The 22,761-nt window shown below is 37.1% G+C and overlaps 1 protein-coding gene across 1 annotated transcript in view; it reads left to right on the forward strand.

Moving 5' to 3' along the window:
- Nucleotides 1–16,631, forward strand: part of LOC124776551 (cilia- and flagella-associated protein 300-like) — a 167,208-nt gene extending 150,577 nt beyond the window's left edge. Inside the window, exons 6-7 of the mRNA XM_047251587.1 lie at nt 12,860–13,088; nt 16,369–16,631. Coding sequence (XP_047107543.1) covers nt 12,860–13,058 — 199 coding nt within the window. The 3' untranslated portion in view covers nt 13,059–13,088; nt 16,369–16,631. The remainder of the gene's footprint in view (nt 1–12,859; nt 13,089–16,368) is intronic.
- The last annotated feature ends 6,130 nt before the right edge of the window (nt 16,632–22,761 follow it).

Consider the following 22,761-nt stretch of genomic DNA (forward strand, 5'->3'; position numbering starts at 1 on the left):
TAACATTTCCTTTCTTTTCACTTACTAATTCGACAGCATCAATACACTTCATAATTTTTTGTCTGCAAGTTATGTGGTACAAAATATTGAAGCCATCCCTTTCTTGAAGTCATGTGCAATGATGCTCCAGAATCAACTGTCCACTCAATCTGGTTGAAATCCATCATACCAAGAGCACAAACCAAAGACTTGTATGTTTCCTGGAAATCCTTCTTTGAGGATTCTAGCCTCTGGAAACAATCAGATTTGAAGATACCATACTTCCAGCAGATGAAGCATTTCATTTTCTTCTTTTTTTGTGTGTCTTTGGAAAAAAGTCTTCTTTGATTTCTTACAATGTTTTGTGAATAAAGGACTATTACTGCCATCTTTGTCCAGCTTGGGATAGTCTTTCACACATTCATTTAGCAAATGTTATATACACTGGGCAGTACCTTTGGAGTCTTAGCTTCCTTTGTGTGACCGTGCAGACTCCAAGCATGGTTGCATGTTTGCTGTAGCCCAGATTCTTGTGTTCTTAATTTTCATGTGTGAATTCTTAGTGCTGTTGTGCTCCCTTACATCTGTGTTTGTCCATGACCATGCACTCGGACCCTCTGCTTACATGTTAGGCTGACACTCACTGTTTGTTCAAAGGTATCCTGTGTCATGGTATTCGTTGCTCATTCCAAGCTTTCTCTTTCTTTGTGAATGCTACCATCTTGCTTTGCAAGATATACCAGCAGGCAACAAGAACTTGCTCTCAGATGTCTGTTCATTTTTGTGTTAGTGTGTATATTGCTAGCATCACAGCCCCAGCGACTTTGGAGGCAATAAATGCAACTTCAGGAGGTGCGGCAGAAACAACAACAACAACAACAATAACAACAACAACAACACCAGCAGCAGCAGCAGCAGCAGCAGCAGCAGCAGTTGCAACAGCAGCTCATTCATTTGTTGACTGCACAGCCAGTGATCAAAGTGCAGGTGGCACAGCCTCCACCACCAGCACCAGTCCCATTTGCAAGTTTTGTGAGACCTTGGAAAGATGGGAAAATTATTTATGCCATTTAAGCTTTACTGTAAGACAAGGATCATCACTGAGTCTGTAGATTACTTTATTGCTGTCAAGTAGCAGTTGTTTGCATGAGAGCTGCAGAAATTGCGGCCCCTTGTGGATCTTGCAAAAGCTGAATTTGCTGGGTTGTGTCAATCACTAATGCACTACTGAGGTCAGCAAATGCACATGGTAGCTGCCTGCTTACTATTCAGCCAACATTATAAGCATCCTGGCAGTCATAATGCAGTGTGGTTACTCAACTTGCAAGGGTTAGCACATAGATGTCATTTTGATTGTAAACAATGATGTAACATGTCCTACATAGATACTCTAATTCACAATGCTGTGATACGGCTGTTGCCAGACAGTTCAGTTCAGACCAAGGCATTACCAAATGTGGATCCTACATTAGACAAGGTACCACAGATCTGCAGAGTGGGAGGAATTGATTACTGCAGCACAAAACAATTTTTCAGATGATTGGTGGTTGGCTAAAATTCATGAGTCACACCAGCAGGGCAGGTCTTTATTGAAGCCTTTTCAGGCTTTAGCAACCATGTTGTCGAGTTGGTCAGTGAAGCATGGTGACTGAGGGGTACTCCTGCATCCCAACACTGGTTGGCTACAAGATGAGGGCTGCAACAAACTGCTCTCTGTCGCTGCTGTGTTAGTCACCAGCAGAGTGCACTGGAGGTGCAGAGTGCTGTGTTTCCCCTGTGCCAGACTCATCACCATGGGCAGCAGTCTTTCCCAGACTGTTGATGATTACAATGGCCCCATTTCATTGCAACTTGTTGAGCCTGCCATATGCTAGCACATTTATCCATGGTCGGCAGGAAACAGTGGTGAGCAGCACCATGGAGTAATGTTCCATTGTTTGCAATCTAGTCCCCAAGCACATCAGCAGATCTACAGCAACACAGAATTGTGGTAGACTTGGAGATAGCTGTGTGTTGCGTGGAGTTTCAATTAGACACAGTGTCTTTGGTCAGTCAGATCAATTTAGACACAAGGGACAGAAGCTGCTAAAGCAAAATTTACAAAGTAAAGGAGGAAAAGTAACAAGCATCTTCCTAGACTTAAGTAACGTATTTGACGACTTAAGTAATGTATTTGACACAGGTGAGCATGGGGTACTTTTAGGTAAATTTGAAGCACTAGGAGTAAGGGTGGGGGGTAAATAAATGGTTTAGGTCTCATCTGGCAGGCAGAGTGTAGAGGCTAGAGATATCCCAAATTTCAAATGGCTCTAACTATATGGTAAAATATCTTTCAGTTCTAGAATATTTGAATATAGGAATCCCTCAATGGAGTATGTAAGGCTCAATACTGTTCCTTATTTACATTAACAACTTCCCACTGTGGGTCACACAAGGAGAAGCTGTGTTATTTGCCGATGACAGCAATATAATAATTATAGATAGGACGCCAGAAATGTTAGAAGTAAAAGCTGAAAAGGCACTTTTGGCAGTCTGCAACTGAGCAAATCACAATAAAGTAACTCTTAATGTAAAAAGGCTAATAGTATGAACTTCTACATAAATAGAAAACCTGATATAATAATACTTAAAATACATAATGAAACCATAGTGTGTGTGGTTGTCACAAAATTTTTAGGTATGTATGTTGATAGCAGTTAAAGTGAGATGAACATATCAGGATAGTTGAAAAAAGAATTAGCACAGCATGCTATCTATGCCTTATGCATACTAACCACAACATGTAATAGCCCATGCCTAAAAGAAACATGCTATGCACACACACATTCTAACATCAGTTATGGCATAATATTCTGGAGTGCAAATGCTCAGAATGTCGAAAATGTGCTCAAATTGCAAAAACAAGCCATAAGAATACTAAGCAAGAGTCACAAAAGCACCCACTGCATTGAGATATTTAAAAAATGGGGTATTGTGACAGTTCCAAGCGAGTAGGTATTCCAAACTGCAGTTTTTATACAAAAAACACTCAACAATATGCAGAAAACAGCTCCATACCTGATCATCAAACCATATGCAGTGATTGCTTCTGCCTGGATAGAATGAATAGATCAAAGACCCAAACCACTATGTTTTACTGAGGAGTCATGATACATAATAAACTGCTAAAAAGAGATCAAAACATAAAGGATCTCTATAAATTTAAAACGTATCTTAAAGAATATTTACTAAACATTAGTTTTTGCTCCATCAAAGAATTCATGTTATATAAAATTATCACAAATAGATAAGCAATTTGACCAATTACAAACTGTACAAAGAGGGTGGAAAATGGTTGTTAGCAACACAGTACATTGTAATTTGAATTTACTCCATGCAATGCAAAACCCAAGATGTATTATTGGAGGGGTCTTATGGCTGCTTTCTCTTGTTTGAAGCAAGTTCTTTTGCCTTATGTAATGCAGTGATAAATTATGCATACATATATTTCTATTATGAATTCCTTATGTATACCCTTTTTTTCATTGTCTTATGTCCTTCTATTATGAATTATGTTTGTGTGTAATAATGTCACCCACACAAAGAAATTTGTCTATGGATGAATGAATAAATAAATAAAATAAATAAATCATTGGCTGGGAGATGCCCTTCCCCTGTCCCCTTTTTACAACACTCTCAGCACCATTCCCTTGCAGGGACAACCACTAGTCACAATGAAATACAAAATCATTGAATGCCAGCTTGCACATTTCACTGTAAATTTGCAATCGGCAGAAAATAATTTTAGCATTGCTGCTTTCTCTATTTTTGAATTTCAAGCATTCAACAATGTTAACCTTGTCTCACAGATAGTACTACTTCAAAACTTTCGGGCATTGCTTCAGTCATTCAATCAACTTTTGGTAAGGATCTGGGTAGAGCCACCAGTTATGAGTTCCACATTATATTGAACTCATCAGCAGTTTCTAAATCCTCTTAAGCCCAATTCACATCATTTCTTATGTGAGATAAAATGAAGACAGAACTCAAGAGATAATATTTTCAGTTGGTGCCACTAGTTTTATCAAGCCAGTGCGCCTCCCCTGTGGTCAGAATACTGGAACCCAGTGGCTCCATTTGACTTTGCGGCACTTTTAAGTACACAGTCACCCCCAAAAGTGAAATAGATGTTTATCCGACACTGCATCCCAAGGAGTTGTTGACTTAAGTTGGTCAGTGATCAGTATTTATGCAAAATTGACCTCAGTGATGCACACATTCAGTTGCCATTGGACACTAATTCTTGGCAAATTTTAGTGTTAAATGTCCTTTCAGAACATAACAGCTTAACAATTTGCTGTTTGTGGTAGCATCAGCTCCAGAAGTAAACCAGCATCTTCTTTGAGCAACTTATCAAAGGCATTACATGCTGCATCGGTTATTTGGATGACATTTGAATTACTAGCTCCACATGACAATGACATTTGAAAAATTTGCAGGTAGTTTTCCAGCAACTGTTAGACAACAGGCTGTCATACAAGCTAGAGGAATTATTTCTTTCTTCTAAAGTGCGGTATTTAGGGTATGTCTTAAATAAGGATGATATGGTCACAATTGCAGAACATGTAGCAGCTATTAACAAATTCCCAGTTCCTGGTAATATTAAGATGTTGCACTTCTTTATGTGTAAGCTACTCATCTCCATGTTTTGTCCCTGGTCCAAACTTCCAGACAGGAAGGCACAGCATTTATAGCACAGAGTCTTGTTTCTCAGTACTTATTCTAATGTCATTCAGTACTGGCACACTTCCCAACATGTGAACACAGACACTTTGTCTTGGTTATTGGTGCAGTCCATCATTGACTCCAACAAACAGCAGGTAATCTGTCTTGCAGTGGAGCAGAACCTTCAGAATACCCTCTGTGAATTTCTTTTGATGCGTTAAGTTGCACTCTGGGTTTATAAGTTCACAATAAAGTGTTGTAGAATGGGACCTCATGCTAACTACAGAAGATCAAAATTGCTATGTTGTTATTCTGTCTTCTCTGTGACAATACATCCAAACAAATAGTACATGTGTCCTGTTGGGGGATGTCCCAAATGAAAACACTTGCCTGGTGATATGTCTATTGCCAGTAATTAGTTCTGCTACCGAACATGCAGTGTATTTTTTCATGGTCCCTACCAGAGCACCCATGGGAATCAGTGCATTTGGACTTCTTGCGGGCCATGTGGCTGTCAGTGGTAGATGTCTTGTCTAATTTCTCGTATTTTTCTCAGTTGCTATCTATGACATTGCATACTAAAAATCATATCTTAGCTACCATTTACACTCTCGAGGGTGCGCTGTGCATCCTTGTCTCTGACAATTGTCACCAGGTGGAATTCAACTTTCCTGGTGTAATTCCATGGGCTCTGAGCTCAGTTGCATGTTTGCTCTAGTCTGGGTTCTTGTATACTTTGGCCTTTGCTTGTGAATATTGCATGTGAATATTTTATGCTGTCACACTCTCCTATTTCTATGTGTACCCTGACCACACTTACAGACTCTCTGATTGCCAGTTAGGTTCACTCTCACTGTTTGATCAAGTGTGCTTCACATTATTGCTCTCCAAGCTCATTCTGAACACTTTTGTGACTGCTACCATTTTGCTATGCAAACAAACTTTCTGTAACAACAAAATGAGATTGTCTATTAGTGCATGTACCTAATAATCATATACAATGGAAATTAATATAAACAGTGGTCCCTGATAAAAACAGATGTAGGTGCAAGCACTACTACATTGTTACACATATGTATTGCAAATATAATTATTAAACAAAGTTCTACTTAGTCTTACAGCAGTAGAAACCACACATTCATCAGTTGAAACACTATGCAACACAAGTTCAGATAAACAGCAGCAACAGTTTCAGCTTACTTCTAGAGGCAAAGCTGAATAATAGCAACTGAGGATGAGTTAACTGCTGGTCAGCCTTTTATTTGCCTGTTATGAAAGTTATTGTGACCATCCTATGATGTTGGTAGCTTTCCCTCACTGAAGATAGGCAGTTTTCCACATACCAATACATCCATGCCTTCCATTTACATGTCAGATTGGACTACCAAATCCTTACGTTGTTATCCTTTCCTAATTACTCATCAAACAATCATTTTGCATTGCCTTACCGTTGCCTGTTTTCCTACAATTTTCCAACCCTTTTGTGTCTTGTTTCAAGATTATACTTCCCTTTCTCCATCTTTGTCTCTCTCTCTTTCATGCCTTACCTCCTCAGTTTTGAGATTGTTATCAGAATTATTTTGGCACTTCTGCAGCCTGTCTTGCTGCTGCATTTTTGCACACATCCGGGCAGTGTGTGTGTGGGGTTAAGGGGGGGAGGGTTGGTCAGTGTGTGTCGATGTTTGTGTGGGCACATGCAACACATATGCAGCTGAATTCTGATTGGAATACAAGAATTATATGATGTAATCCCGGTATGATATTCTCCTGCACTGCATATATTTGGACTTACTGTGTTCACATGTAGATCAAGGTTCTGTTCTGAGTGAAAATAACAATAATGTTTGAATTTGTTTCTTGCTTTAATTGTAATGTGCTGCCTTGAGTAAAGGCTACCATTATGAACATATACAAACACTGGGCAGGCTGTATTTTATAATTTTGAATATTTGTTTTGTTTTCTCCATATTTAATTTGTTTTGTAACTCTGACAATATTTTCTCTATTGTAAATAGTCTGTTATCCCTCAAAGAACAATTCTGTGGATCAGTAGTGACTATGTACTACTGTGGAACATTGCTAGCACTGATGAGCAGTTTGTATTTTGTGTCACACAACAAATTAAGTACATTCAAGTCTTCTTGCATCTGTATATGTAAAAACTCACAGGTAGGATAGTTTTCTTGTCAGTAACAAAAGTAGATACTGAAGTGTAGATATTTGGTGTAACTGAGTGGTACACCATTATTTCTCCACAGTTTTCATCATCTCAAATCATCGGATTCACCTTTGAATTATCACTGCTGCAGTATCAGCAGAAATATAATAAGTTGTCATTAAAATATTTGTTTCATCCACAAACAGTACTGTAGTTCCACTTTGATTTTTTTCTGCTGTCATTCACAAAGACAGGAATAGGGCAAATCGCAGAACTGTCTCCTGATGGTGTCTATGCATCATGTTTTCGTAATATACTGTAAAAACTAAAACTGCTATGTGTTACTGTGTGTTTAAATTTTTCCTTTAAGGCATAGACAGTCATAGAAGAATGACTGGATCTAAATGCAAGCCATGTGCATAATCCCATAACTGCTTGTGATTTGCTAAAATCAAGATACATCAGAAATATGTTGTTTATTATCTACTGCTGTTGATATTTCATTTTTAAAGATAAAAATTATTGACTTGATTGACTTGCCAACTCTGAAGCCATACTGTTAATTGCATATTATGATGTCTTTAACCCTTTTTAATCTCATATGAAACAATTTCTCAAGAATTTTGTTGCAAAGCTGACAACTTTAATATGGATCTATAGTTACCAGTTCCACATTTTCCATTCTTCTTTATAGCTTTTAGGTTCTTTGTAAGTATACCAGCTTCAAACACTGATTTCAAAATGTTTGTCAGCAGTTCTGAAATAGATGTCCATCATTTAGTTATATGCACATTTAGTGAATCATTTGAGCCACATTTTTTACATACAATGATTTATAGTTATGCATGTTCAGTCTCTCAAGCATATTATATTATTACATACTCAGAAGTTATTCTGTGGAGTAGAATGAGATGGTAAGTGGGTATGATTTCATGTTTTGTCTGAAGTTAATTTTATTGTGTATTAAATTCTTTACATCTCTGGTTTATATAAGTTTTGATGTTAATATTTGATATATCAGCACCATTTATTCAGTAATCCTATCATAATTTTCATCTATTCCCTAGATGTTGCAGTGTAGACTATAATGTCCTTGTAGTACATTCTGAATCTGTTCCAACCCTTTTTTACCATTTGCCTGTTTGTTATAAAGGGTATTAATTAACTGCTGTGCTATTTTTAAAAACAAAAATTTAAGGCACTGTGGTGGAACTTCTCAGTTTATTTTTACTTTCAATCAGCTGTTCATGACTACTCTGCATATATTTGATTCTGGTGATAATTAATTGCCTCTATTGAAGGAAATATGTTTAAAATTGTAAGATACCACTCAATGTAAGAAGCTGCAGTAATTACGCCAGAATATGATCATGGCTACAGCAACTGAATATTTCTTGTTATTTTGCTTTGTTGAAATAACTTAAGTGATTAAAGCACAATTTTCTCTATAGAATTATTGTCTAGAAATGAGCCCACATCCAGTCACATGCTACAAACCCAAATAGGATTGAAACACTGAAAGAAATTATAAGGATCTATTACTGAGGCTAGTTTCTTACCTTCACTTTTATAAATGAATATTGCCAATGTTTATTACTATTTTTTGTGAAATACACCTTGAGAAATTGATAGGTTGATCTAAAACTGAGGAATTGTGGCAGACTATCATCTGCAAAATAATTTCAGTTTGTTTGCTAGCAATTTCTGTGTAGCCCAAAGAGATTTAATTTTTCTGTCAGGAAGAGATTTAATACATTCAGTAGTTGCTGGTACAGAGAGCATTCTATAGTTTTGGATCCTTACGTAGCTTGCATTTATAGTAACTCTCTTGCCCAGTACAAACTATCAAGTGACTCGAATAAGAAGGGGAAAAGAAAGGACCCACAAAGTTACAGATTAATATCCTTAACATGGGTTTGTTGCAGACTCCTTGAACATATTTTAAGTTCAAATATAATACATTTTCTTGAGATGGAAAATCTTCTGTCCACAAATCAATATGGTTTTAGAAAGCATTGCACATGTAAAACTCAGCTTGCCCTTTTCTTACATGGTATTCTATGAACCATGGATGAAGGCTATAGACAGATTTCATATTCTCAGATTTCTGGAAAGCATTTGACAAGGTGCAACCTTCAGGCTGTTAGTGAACCTCTGAGCAAATGTATTTGGTTTCCAGACATGTGAATGGTTTGAAGACTTCTTAAGTAGTAGAATCCAGTTGTTGTCCTCTAGGGCGAATGTTCACTGGAGACAAGGGTATCATCAGGGGTACCTCTGGGAAGTGTGATAGGACCATTCTTGTTCTTTAAATACATAAACAATCTGACAGACAGGGTGAGCAGCAAACTGCAGCTACTGTTGATAATTCTATGGTAGAGACTATAGAGGAAGGCATTTTTGTTTTATCGTGTGGCTTACACAAAATTTCTCATTGGTATCATGAATGGCAGCTAGTTCTAAATTTAGAGAAATGTAAGTTGATGCAGATAAGTAGAAAAACCAATCCTGTAATGCCAGAACACAGCATTAGTAGTGTGCTGCTTGACACAGTCATGTTGGTTAAATGTCCAAGTGTAACATTGCAAAGCAATAGGAAATGAAATGAACATGCAAAGGTGGTAATAAGGAAGGTAAGTGTTCTACTTTGGTTAATTGGGAGAATTTTAGGAAAGTGTGATTCATTTTCAAAGATGACCACATATGGAACACTAGTGTGACCCATTCTTGAGTACTGCTCGAATGTTTGGGAATCCAATCAAATTAAATTAAATTAAATTAAATTAAAACATTCAGATGTTATATGCATACAATTCAGAGGTATGTTGCTAGACTTGTTACTGATAGGTTTGAGCAACACACAAAGATGCTTTGTGATCATAACTAGGAATCCTTGGAAGGAAGATGACATTCTTTTCATGAAACACTATTGATAAACTTTATAGAACCAGCATTTGAAGCTGACTGCAAAACAATTCTACTGCCACCAAAGTATGTTTTGTGAACATGATAAGCAAAATTCAGCTCATATGAAGGCATACAGACAGTCATTTTCCCTTGCTCCATTTGTGACTGGAATAGGAAAGGAAATGATTAGTAATGCTACCAGTACAAGATACCTTCTTCCATGCACCATACAGTGGCTTGCAAAGTATTATGTAGATGGCTTAATAAATGAATCTACCTGAGTACTATACATTTATGTCTAGGTTTAGTCTTGATGTGTAGGCATTTAGTCAGTGTTATAAAAACTTTCTTTTCTTTTTCTCAGCAGTCATATTAATCTTCTTTTTTGCTGTCTCATCACTAACGTCAAGAAATTCTTTTATACTGATGATTTTGTTTCCTGTTTAATAATGCCTCACTGTGAAGCTTCATGGCAGGAATATATTCCGTGACATAACAGAAATTGGATCCAGATGTTCTGGGACAATATTCTACATATTGAGCTGTCTGCACAGGTCTGACACCTTAGCTCAATTCTTCTGTCTGCTAGTATATGGAAACAATGCTAAGGCAATGGCTATGCATGAATGCTTCTGTGAAGTCTGAGAAAGTAAACACTGTTACTAAGCAGAGTGTTACCCATGAAATATAGAAGTTTTTGTACGAGTCTTGTAAATGGTTATAGGCTGTTAATATGTTTCATTATATTTCAAACTGCATTCATATTACTTACATTTACATTTCTACATGTTTGTTTTTATGGGAAACTGAACACAAGGTCAATCATGCAGGAGTATTTCTACAAAATGTTAGATTTTTTGTTTGCAGTGATTATTTTGCAAATCTCTTCCAAAACTCTTTCTGTAAATACTCTATCAAAGTCATTATTTAAAATTCCATTATGCTCAGTCTTCTTTCGTTAGTTAACCCAAAGAGAGAGATATATCTCATTGTGATAATAGTGATCAGTTGCAAACTTACTATTGCTTTGACATATAATTTCCTAAAAATAAATGGATAAAAAATAAATACAAATTCGCCAATTGCAGTTGTGTTTTGTCCCTGTAATGTATTGTTGCTTTGCTCCTCTAGATTTATAAGCTTTTTATATTCAGACTTTTTTCAGTCATGTTCTTGTCTAATATTTAATAAATTCTTCTTTTTCCCCATTCCCTTTGATCTTGTTAAGATAAAGAAATCCCTGTACTTGTAATTCACATTAATTTTCCAATTTACTAAATTTTTAGATCATTTTGTAATACAGTAACAATATATTATGTTATAGTATAATCATCCTTCATATGCTGAATAGATCCATCATCAAAATTAGTGGTTATATACCACAGTGTATAGCATTAATATGTGCAAAAAAGACTACATAAATATTGATGATAGGAAAGTGTGTGCATTGAAGTTCCGTATGGCCATTCTATTTATTGTCAGCAGTTAGAATACAAAATATGTATAAAATAGCTAAGTGCATCAGGACACAGATTTTCACAGTATTTTCAAGTATTGAACTAACTTTTGAAGTTCATTCTGCTTCTATAAACACTTTAGTGCCATGCTCAATTCCATCTTTCATTCTGCAATATACATTCTGCAAAGTAATTTGATAAAAGACTTTTTATGTTCAGTAGTTAGGATCTTTATAATTCATTTTAGTATGTTTAAGTTGATGATTACATTTTTGGGATAGCAAACAGTTGTGCAAGGTGACTGAGAAGGGTAAGGATAATTATTTTGCATGTGATATAGATCTCTGTGGTTACAGCTTCGTCTGTTCACTGGAATTAATCAGCATCTGAAATAATAATCTGAATGGGGTCTAGCTGTATTGTTAGAAACCAAATGACAAAGATTAGTGTTGACTGACTTCTGGACACTGCCAGTTATCAGACAACAATTTCTTTAGCTAGTCTCTGTCCATGAAAGTAGAAATAACATATGGAGTGAATGATTGCTGAAATATTATATGTAACTGATCTAAAAATAATCTCATTCACTGACATATTAGACCCATTAAAAACAGTGCTGACTGCTAGCTAAAATTGCTAATGACTGGAAAATACTCAATAGGGAACAATATCAAATGATTTCTATCAACTACTCACACCATAAACTTCAGAGAGGGCTTTCTTAGAATGTGTGTATAGTAGAAGTAATAATGTTATCAAGTGTGAAATCAGTTGAGGCAGATAATTAGAATATAACAACAAAAATAATCACTTATTTATAATATAAATGGATAGATAAGAGATCTACTCAAAATCTACTCACCAACTGGTGGCAGGGAACACACACACAAAAGGATTTAGCTCTTACAAGCTTTCGGAGCCTGTGGCTCATTCTTCTGGCAGAATAGTTGAAGGGGAAGGAAGAGTGGTGAAGGAAATAGGACTGGAGAGGTTTAGGGGAAGGGGTACAGTTTAGAAAAGTCATCGAGAACCCTGGGTCAGGGGAGACTTACTGAACAGGATGAGAAGGAAAAACTGGTCAGTCTTTCCTTCTCATCCCATACCAATAAGTCTCCCCTGATTTGGGGTTGTGGGTGACTTTTCTAAACTGTACCCCTTCCCCTAAACCTCTTCAGTCCTATTTCCTTCACCACTCTTCCTTCCCCTTCAACTCTTCTGGCCACAGGCTCCGAAAGTTTGTAAGAGTTAAATACTTTCGTGTGTTTGCTCCTCTGCCGCTGCTTGGTGAGTAGATTTTTTATCTATCAGATAAATGATTAGAATAAGCCAGAATGTTTTTTATTCAATAGTTCGATACTAGTTTACTCTAATTCAATAAATATTTGCTCTCTGTATGTAAAAAACGAAAAGAGAGAAAGAAAAATTGAGATTCAGAATAGACAGACCTGTAATTCACGAGAGCCAGCCAAACAGGTACTATGAGTATGAATTACAAAATTCATATTTCAACAACAGACATGAGAATGTAAAACATGTCATATTGGATTATGATAATGAGTTCATTTTGTAGATTTTATCACATCTGAGGCTTTAACTTTTGGCTTTTTTGCTTAAGTTCTAATCAGTGGGACACTTTTATATTTTCTGTTCTCAGGGTACATAAAGACAGTACAAACAAGAAATTATATATATCATCTTTAGTATTCAGAGTAGTTGCAAGAGACAAAAATGGTATTGCTTATTTTCCGTTCAATCCTGACAACATCCAGAATTTTGCATACTTGATAATCGACCCACCAGAAAGAAAGATCACTACTGTCACACATAATTATGGTGGAAATTTCAGTTCTTAACAAGACATATTATTTAAACAGCTGACTAAGGTAACAATATATTATTTTTAAAATATTTGCACTTATCCTTGATTATTTTACTTTATGCATTGTTTTTCTTACCAAGAAGTTGTAATTTCTGCTTCCATATATATTACACAGTGTTCCAGAAATATAAAAAAAATGTTCATAGCACTATTGTCTCCAAATCATGGATGTTATTAGTGGTAATAATGATATAAGAACAAATAAAATTTGAATACCATCTTTATTAGTTTTTGTGTAGCTGTGGCATGGCAATATTTATTTTCTCTAATTACCTGTACAAATGTTAAGATTTTGGCTCACTAAGTGTTTTCTATTCTGTCATTCATCTTGAAAATCAGGATTTTTGATGAAAATAGTTTGCTATGTGATGAACCGTGCAGTTAATTACAAAAAAGGAAAATTTTATAGAGAAAAAGTAGTAAATTATGTTTATGAGACAGAATTACTGAGCAGTACTTATCTTCAGGAGGTGAAATATGCAGTACACAGATAGGCATATATGAAAATAAAAGTGCTTTATCTACTCTCATACTAACTTGAGAGGAGGGTCTCTTTCATTCTGGGACCTGGGTGACCCGCCCTACTTTTTAACCATTTGCAACGTATCCCTCTCTGTTTCCAACATTGGAACTATTTGTTCCAAAAGCTAAACAGTATGTCCCTTTTACTTTTATATGTGTCTATCAGTGGTTCTGAATGTAGGGATTAGCCATCAATTCTGTCTCATAACTTAATAGAACTATATAGTTAGGAAAAGATGATTTCCTCTATTGAAAAGAGCTTGTAGAAGTGCTAAATTTTCTCTGTCTATTATGTAAATGAGAGGTAAATCATTCATTTACTAGGTACTAATCAGTTAAAAGTCTGTTCTTTGAGGAATGCTGTGCCCATACACATGAAACTTCCTGGCAGATTAAAACATTGTGCCAGACCAAGACTCAAACTCATGTTTGGGTAGCTCAGTTGGTAGAGAAATGGTCCACAAAAGGCAATGGTCTTGAGTTTTCATATCAGTGCACTCTCCATATCTATGCAATATCCTTTCTTTCAGGAGTGCTAGTCTTGCAATGCACGCAGAAGAACTTCTGTGAAGTTAGGAAGGTAGGTGACAAGATACTGGCAGAAGTAAAGCTGTGAGGATGGGTCATGAGTCATGCTTGGATAGCTCAGTCAGTAGAACACTTGCCTGCAGAAGCAAAGGTCCTGAGTTCAAGTCTGGGCCCAGCACACAGTTTTAATCTGCCAGGAAGTTTCATATCATTGCACATTCTGCTGTTGAATGAAAATTTCATCCTGGGTGCTTTCAGCATAGTGTAAACTCATCAGTGAGAATGTTGGCCTTTGATCCATAATTCAAACTTCTGCATAGAATTTGTGAAAATATGAGTGATGTGTCAATTGCTTAGTCCATCTTGAATCCAGACTGAGAAATGATAAAGAAATATATTTTTTTAAATTAATTTGTGTGTTGTACTAGTTTATAAGTTAAGAGCTAGCAACTGCAGTGACAATTATACCAATTTTGGACTGAATTGACCGCAAATGCGTAAGCCACACAGATGAACCAGAGTGTATTCCTTGCAATTTTTTAAAGTGAAAATCTTCCACTTATTTATATGAGTGGCATTTAAAGTAATACTTTTTGTGGATACAAACATTTTAAATTAGTTGAGTGTTCACTACTTGCAATCTACATTCAGTTATACCAGTAAAGATAAATAATGTTGCAGTTAATGCATATAAAGTAACATATAAGTGGTCTGCAGGCTCTGACTCCAGTCAAAATTTAGACAAATAATTGTGAAGGACATTCAAATCACTGAAAGGGGTGAAGTGAGATGAGACAAATATGCTGAATTAAATTATTAGTAATGAAGAAATGTTCATGAATTTTTACTTTGGACTGTAAAGGTAAATGATTGGAAGGGCATTACTCTATTGTGTGAAAATACTCTTTGCTAAGCTTTGTATGAGACAAAATTGAATAGTTATTGTATTGTACAAGATTCACAGTAAGAACTCCAGAGAAATCTGATAGAGAAATGAGTTTAGGAATAATAATTATAGCACAATTAGTTTAACAGCTCATGCATTCAAATTGCAAACAATAATAATACAGAAAAAATGAAAAGAAAATTGAGGATTGGAGTTAGATGACAAACAGTTAAAGGCACCAGAGCGGCAGTTCTCACATTGTGGTTGATATTGCAACCAAGAGTGAAGAAAAATGAAGACATGTTCATTGTATTTATCAACCAGCAAAAAACTTTTGGCAATCGGAAGTGGTGCAAGATGTTCGAAATTCTGAGAAAAATAGGGGGAAGGTATAGGGAAGAACAGGTAATATACAATATGTACAAGAACAAAAAGGGATCCGTAAGACTGGAAGACCAAGAACAGAATACTTGGATTAAAAAGCAATGACAAAAGTAAAAGAAAGTTTCAAGAGTGTGTTGAATGAAATGAACATCTAATGAGTACAGAATATGAATTGAAAGTAAGCTGAGGAAAGATGAAAGTAATGAGAAGTAGCAGAAATGAGAACAGCGAGAGACTTAACATTATAATCGGGGATCACGAAGTAGGTGAGGTTAAGGAATTCTGCTACATAGGTAGCAAAGTAACCCATGACGGGTGGAGCAAATAAAAAGCCATCTATCACTAGCAACAAGGGCATTCCTGGCCAAGAGAAGTCTACATATATCAAGCACAGGTCTTAATTTGAGAAAGAAATTTCTGAAAATGTACATTTGGAGCACAGCATTGTATAGTAGTGAGACACGGACTGTGGAAGAACTGGAACAGGAGAGAATTGAAGCCTTTGAGGTGCAGTGCACAAGAAGAACATTGAAAATTAGGTGGACTAATAAATTAAAGAATGAGGAAGTTCTGTGCAGAATCTGCAAGGAAACGAACATATGGAAAACACTGATCAGAAGAAGGGACAAGGTGAATCAACATCTGTTTAGACATCAGGGAATTACTTTCATAGTACTAGAGGGAGCTGTAGAGGGTAAAAACTGTAGAGGAAGACAGAGATAGGATACATCCAGCAAATAACTGAGGATGTGGGTTGAAAATGTTACTCTGAGATGAAAATGTTAGCAGAGGAGAGACTTCGTGATAGGACACATCAAACCAGTCAGAAGACTGTAGAGTCAGAAAAAAAGTGGCTGTCATAAATTTATTAGCTTTAGAAATCCATTGTACAAGGGCTAGTCACAATGTTTCATCATCTCAAAAAATATATAAAGGTAAATAATTATTTTTTGTTTGTTTGCAGGTACATGCTACCTTTTCAACCTAATGGTGGTAAATGGTGAAAAAATGTCCACGTATATCCCATATAACTGATTCAGCAACTATGCAGCTTTCATTACTATGAATTAGTAATTGGAGGACCTTACATCAGAGCAAACCAAGTACAAATTATATTTTTAAAGTTATAAAGCTTTAAAACAAAACCTGATAAATAAAAACAGTTTGTAAACTCACTCATAGCATATGTTCAATATTATTGATTAGCATTTCATACATCAGACACCTGTAACAGGCTACAATTGTTCATTACAAATAAGTGGAATAAAAAAAACAGAACTATCATTTTATTATAAATTGATTTCATAGTATTCCATATCCTTGGAGTATGTGTAACTGAACTGTATTATGTTAAACTTTTCTTTTCAAATTCTGGTACATCCTATGTTTAATCTAGCTAGAGTAAGACCATACATGTTTTTCTCTTTGTTAGAACTGAAGTTAACATGTTATAACTGTGGAAAATATAACTTTTCACCAAACAGAACTTTTACATTGAGCTCTGGATTTTTTGCTCAAGTCATGTATTTCTTGTGTGAGGAATATGTATTAGCTAAATCTCACCTTGTTCTCACTGTGACTGTTCCGATGCTTCCTCAATGTTCATCCAGCATGTAGTACAGTTCCTCCATAAGCTGTGCACCAAGATTGGCTGCTTATTAGTCTGTCTTACTCTTTATAGTCATCTGTGTAGCTTTAAAAATAACAGCCTTTCTCACACTGGTATGTCTTTTCAGTGGTTTTAACCATGTTATTTTTGAGTTGTTGACACTCCAAACCTCTGACAATTCTATCAAAATGAAAACTGACTTGAGGAAACTGTTAAATTATCTGTGCATCAATTCTGCCTCCTTGCAGTTTTAGACCTTTCATTAATTAATCTTTAAAATTTAGCTTTAAGTGTTATCAGTTTATTTCAAATAAACTATACATGTTATTACTGAAAGAAAGAAGGTTAATCTTCCTTGAAACCCTGCATTGGTAAGGGAAATGTTGTATTTGTAGAACAGTGAATCTGAAAAAGAAGTATAAGAACAATTATTACAGCTGAACACTGAGACAAGAGTCCAAGTATGTTCCAGGAGTGGTTAGTAACTAATGCCAAAATTTTTCTGAACCTTCAAAACACACTAGTGCCAATTGGCTTATATCTCTGCATTCTTCTGTAATTTAAGAAGTTTGTTGGGCATAATTGAAAGCTAATGCATTTAAAATGTATTAGTAGTGTAGTCTTCTGCTGTTAAAAAAAAAAAAAAACAGACTTCATTTACCTTCATACAGGCACAGTTGGGTAAAAATGGGGCAGGTAGTTGCCTATAGTCAAGTAGTAAGAACAATCATTGCATTTGCCTGAATTAATTTAGAGAACCTACAAAAAACCTATATCTAAATGACCAGATGCCTCCATCTTCCCAAATACAAGACCATTCTGTTAAAAACAGTACTTCTAGCATACAACACTATCTTGTTTGTACATTATTGCACATAACTTATTTCATAATGTGAAAATCTAGTGCTCCACTGTTTATTCACTTTTCAACACAAATCACTGCACACACTCCACTTACCATACACACATTATTTCATAATGTATAAAGTCAGTGCTACATTGATCATTCAAACTCAATAACTGAACACTCGGTATCCATCTTTCATCTTTGTTTGCCATTGGCCATTAACATAATGGAATAGGTTTTACATCTTACACATGATACTGATATATTTACAGATCATAACCTTACTCTCTACGTTTTAACAAATGTTTCATATATTTTATTACGTGCTCAATCACAGATATTTATACTTAATTATATACACAGCTACAAGCATTTGTACCAAATTGTCTACACAACTACAAACATTTAGCCATATATTTTAAATTTTAATGTATGTCCACATTTTGTCCCTTCAAGAAATTCTGTTACATTATAAAACGGATTTTCAGCCAGCCAGCTGTACAGTTTTCTTTGAAACAGGTTAGAAGGCGTGGACCATGCTGAGGGTGTTTGGGAACTGATTGTGGGTGAGTGGGCTTTTTTTTACTTGTCTGTGTCTCGGAACATCCATTTTAATTTGTCCTCTGGTGTTGTGTTTGTGTATATCTCCCCTTATATAAAATTCTTTGATATTTATTTTAATGTATAGTGCTGTGACTTACCAAACGGGAAAGTGCTGGTAGATAGACACAATAAAAACACAAACACACACACAAATATCAAGCTCTCGCAACCCACAGTTGCTTCATCAGGAAATAGGAGAGGAGAGGGAAAGACGAAAGGATGTGGGTTTTACAGGAGAGGGTGAGGACTCATTCCAATCCCGGGAGAGGAAAGACTTACCCTCTCCCTTAAATCCCACATCCTTTTGTCTTTCCCTCTCCTTCCCTCTTTCCTGACGAAGCAACCGTGGGTTGCGAAAGCTTGTTATTTATGTGTGTTTGTATGTTTTTTTATTGTGTCTATCTACCAGCGCGTTCCCGTTTGGTAAGTCACAGCATATTTTTTTAATATATTTTTCCCATGTGGAATATATATATATATGAAAGCACTGGCACGGCAATAGACACACAAACAAACACAAATATACACACAAAATTCTAGCTTTCGCAACCAACGGTTGCTTCGTCAGGAAAGAGGGAAGGAGAGGGAAAGACGAAAGGATGTCGGTTTTAAAGGAGAGGGTAAGGAGTCATTCCAATCCCGGGAGCGGAAAGACTTACCTTAGGGGGAAAAAAGGATGGGTATACACTCGCACACACACACATATCCATCCACACATATACAGACACAAGCAGACATATTAAAAGGCAAAGAGTTTGGGCAGAGATGTCAGTCGAGGCGGAAGTGCAGAGGCAAGGATGTTGTTGAATGACAGGTGAGGTATGAGGGGCAGCAACTTGAAATTAGTGGAGATTGAGGCCTGGTGGATAACGGGAAGAGAGAATATATTGAAGAGCAAGTTCCCATCTCCGGAGTTCAGATAGGTTGGTGTTAGTGGGAAGTATCCAGATAACCCGGACGGTGTAACACTGTGCCAAGATGTGCTGGCCGTGCACCAAGGCATGTTTAGCCACAGGGTGATCCTCATTACCAACAAACACTGTCTGCCTGTGTCCATTCATGCAAATGGACAGTTTGTTGCTGGTCATTCCCAAATAGAATGCGTCACAGTGTAGGCAGGTCAGTTGGTAAATCACGTGGGTGCTTTCACACGTGGCTCTGCCTTTGATCGTGTACACCTTCCGGGTTACAGGACTGGAGTAGGTGGTGGTGGGAGGGTGCATAGTAATCCGGAAACCATCCTTGTAACCATTGATGCCACTTCTTTATACACAAATATCCCGCACGTCCAGGGCCTCGCTGTGATGGAGCACTTCCTTTCACGCCGATCACCTGCCACCCTACCTAAAACCTCTTTCCTCATTACCTTAGTCAACTCCATCCTGGCCCACTTTCGAAGGCCAGACATACCAACAATTAAAGGGAACAGCCATGGGTACCAGGATGGCCCCCTCGTATGCCAACCTATTCATGGGTCGCTTAGAGGAAGCCTTCTTGGTTACCCAGATCTGCCAACACAAAGTTTGGTACAGATTTATTGATGACATCTTCATGATCTGGACTCACAGTGAAGAAGAACTCCAGAATTTCCTCTCCAACCTCAACTCCTTTGGTTCCATCAGATTCGCCTGGTCCTACTCCAAATCCCATGCCACTTTCCTTGACGTTGACCTCCACCTGTCCAATGGCCAGCTTCACACGTCCGTCCACATCAAACCCACCTACGAGCAACAGTACCTCCATTATGACAGCTGCCACCCATTCCACATCAAACAGTCCCTTCCCTACAGCCTAGGTCTTCGTGGCAAACGAATCTGCTCCAGTCCGGAATCCATGAACCATTACACCAACAACCTGACAACAGCTTTCGCATCCCGCAACTACCCTCCCGACCTGGTACAGAAGCAAATAACCAGAGCCACTTCCTCATCCTCTCAAACCCAGAAACTCCCACAGAAGAACCACAAAAGTGCCCCACTTGTGACAGGATACTTTCCGGGACTGGATCCTCCAGCAGGGATATGACTTCCTCAAATCCTGCCCTGAAATGAGATCCATCCTTCATGAAATCCTCCCCACTCCACCAAGAGTGTCTTTCTGCCGTCCACCTAACCTTCGTAACCTCTTAGTTCATCCCTATGAAATCCCCAAACCTTCTTCCCTACCCTCTGGCTCCTACCCTCGTAACCGCCCCCGGTGTAAAACCTGTCCCATGCACCCTCCCACCACCACCTACTCCAGTCCTGTAACCCGGAAGGTGTACACGATCAAAGGCAGAGCTACGTGTGAAAGCACCCACGTGATTTACCAACTGACCTGCCTACACTGTGACACATTCTATGTGGGAATGACCAGCAACAAACTGTCCATTCGCATGAATGGACACAGGCAGACAGTGTTTGTTGGTAATGAGGATCACCCTGTGGCTAAACATGCCTTGGTGCACGGCCAGCACATCTTGGCACAGTGTTACACCGTCCGGGTTATCTGGATAGTTCCCACTAACACCAACCTATCTGAACTCCGGAGATGGAAACTTGCTCTTCAATATATCCTCTCTTCCCGTTATCCACCAGGCCTCAATCTCCACTAATTTCAAGTTGCCGCCACTCATACCTCACCTGTCATTCAACAACATCTTTGCCTCTGCACTTCCGCCTCGACTGACATCTCTGCCCAAACTCTTTGCCTTTTAATATGTCTGCTTGTGTCTGTATATGTGTGGATGGATATGTGTGTGTGTGCGAGTGTATACCCGTCCTTTTTACCCCCTAAGGTAAGTCTTTCCGCTCCCGGGATTGGAATGACTCCTTACCCTCTCCTTTAAAACCCACATCCTTTCGTCTTTCCCTCTCCTTCCCTCTTTCCTGACGAAGCAATTGTTGGTTGCGAAAGCCAGAATTTTGTGTGTATATTTGTGTTTGTTTGTGTGTCTATCGACGTGCCAGCGCTTTCGTTTGGTAAGCCACATCGTCTTTGTTTTTAGATATATTTTTCCCACGTGGAATGTTTCCCTCTATTATATTTATATATATATGTATATAGTCCAGCCCTACGCATTTCTCGTCCAACCTTTTTTTTTGTATTTTCAATATAGCAGCTATATGTGTGAAGTGGCATCATACTAGCAGTCCATAAGAAATGTGAGACTGTAAAAATCCAAAACCTGTCAATCTTAAATAGTTAGGAGTAAATCTCTCAATTTCCACATTATGTATGTTACCCTTGACATTCTTTTGCAAATGTGACTGGTGTGTTCTCCCCAGAGTCAGTATGAAATCCGAAAAGTTTAACTAATAGAAGATTCTGGGTCTTGTCAGGATTACACAGCAGTTTGTTAGAGGAGAACAGTGACATTTATTGTAATACTGATGTGTCCTGGTGAGTTGCAATAGTTGTTGTCTCATCCGCATAGCAGACCACAGATTGAGGGACATGATGTGGCAAATCATTGATGGCAATTATGAAAAAGAATGATCCAAGCACTGATCTTTGTGGTACTTCTGTTTCTACCATTTTCATTAGAGAATGTCTGTTTCTCATTGAAACATATTGTTTTCTGTGTCTTAAGTATGAAGCAATTATTATTAGTGCTGTAGTTTGTACTCCACAAAGTTCAAGTTTCTCAGTCAAGATTCCATAAGGGATACAATCAAAGGCATTACTTAGGTCACATGAAACCAGTGAGGTTCTTTTCCTCAGCAGTGCTTATCTGGTTTACAATTTCAAGAACTGCTAAGGTAGTAATTTTTCCTCATTTGTAACCAAAATGTTTGTTCAAAAGGAGATTATTTTCTTCAAAACAGTCACTTAATTGATTAAGAGTTTCGAATATTTAGGAAATTACAAGATCTATTGAGATTGGGCAATAATTTTGGAGGAGATTTTTGTCTCCTTTTATAAAAACTGGTATAACTTTTGAAATTTTTAATGATACAAAGAAAATTCCAAACTGAAGAATTTGTTAAAAATGAGGGCTAAAAGCACACAGATAAAATGAACAGTTTTCTTGATAATTTAGTTGGATAGCCAGTAATATCCATAGTTTTGGAGTTGGAGAATTATTTTGCTGCTTTTATCACATCTGTGCCTGTGATAATTTTCCACTGAAAAGATTGTTTCACTGGCAGCTACTTACCAAGTAGTTCACTTTCAGATGTGTTGGTCATGTTTATTCCGTTTCCAATTTCTTTACTATGTCACAGAGACTATACACATGCTGTCAGTTGAAATCAGGACCACTGTGTGATAAACACATTTACTCACATTGGTTTAACATAATTTAACAACTTAACTGT

The sequence above is a fragment of the Schistocerca piceifrons genome, chromosome 2 (assembly GCF_021461385.2).
Source record: "Schistocerca piceifrons isolate TAMUIC-IGC-003096 chromosome 2, iqSchPice1.1, whole genome shotgun sequence".
NCBI lineage: Eukaryota > Metazoa > Arthropoda > Insecta > Orthoptera > Acrididae > Schistocerca > Schistocerca piceifrons.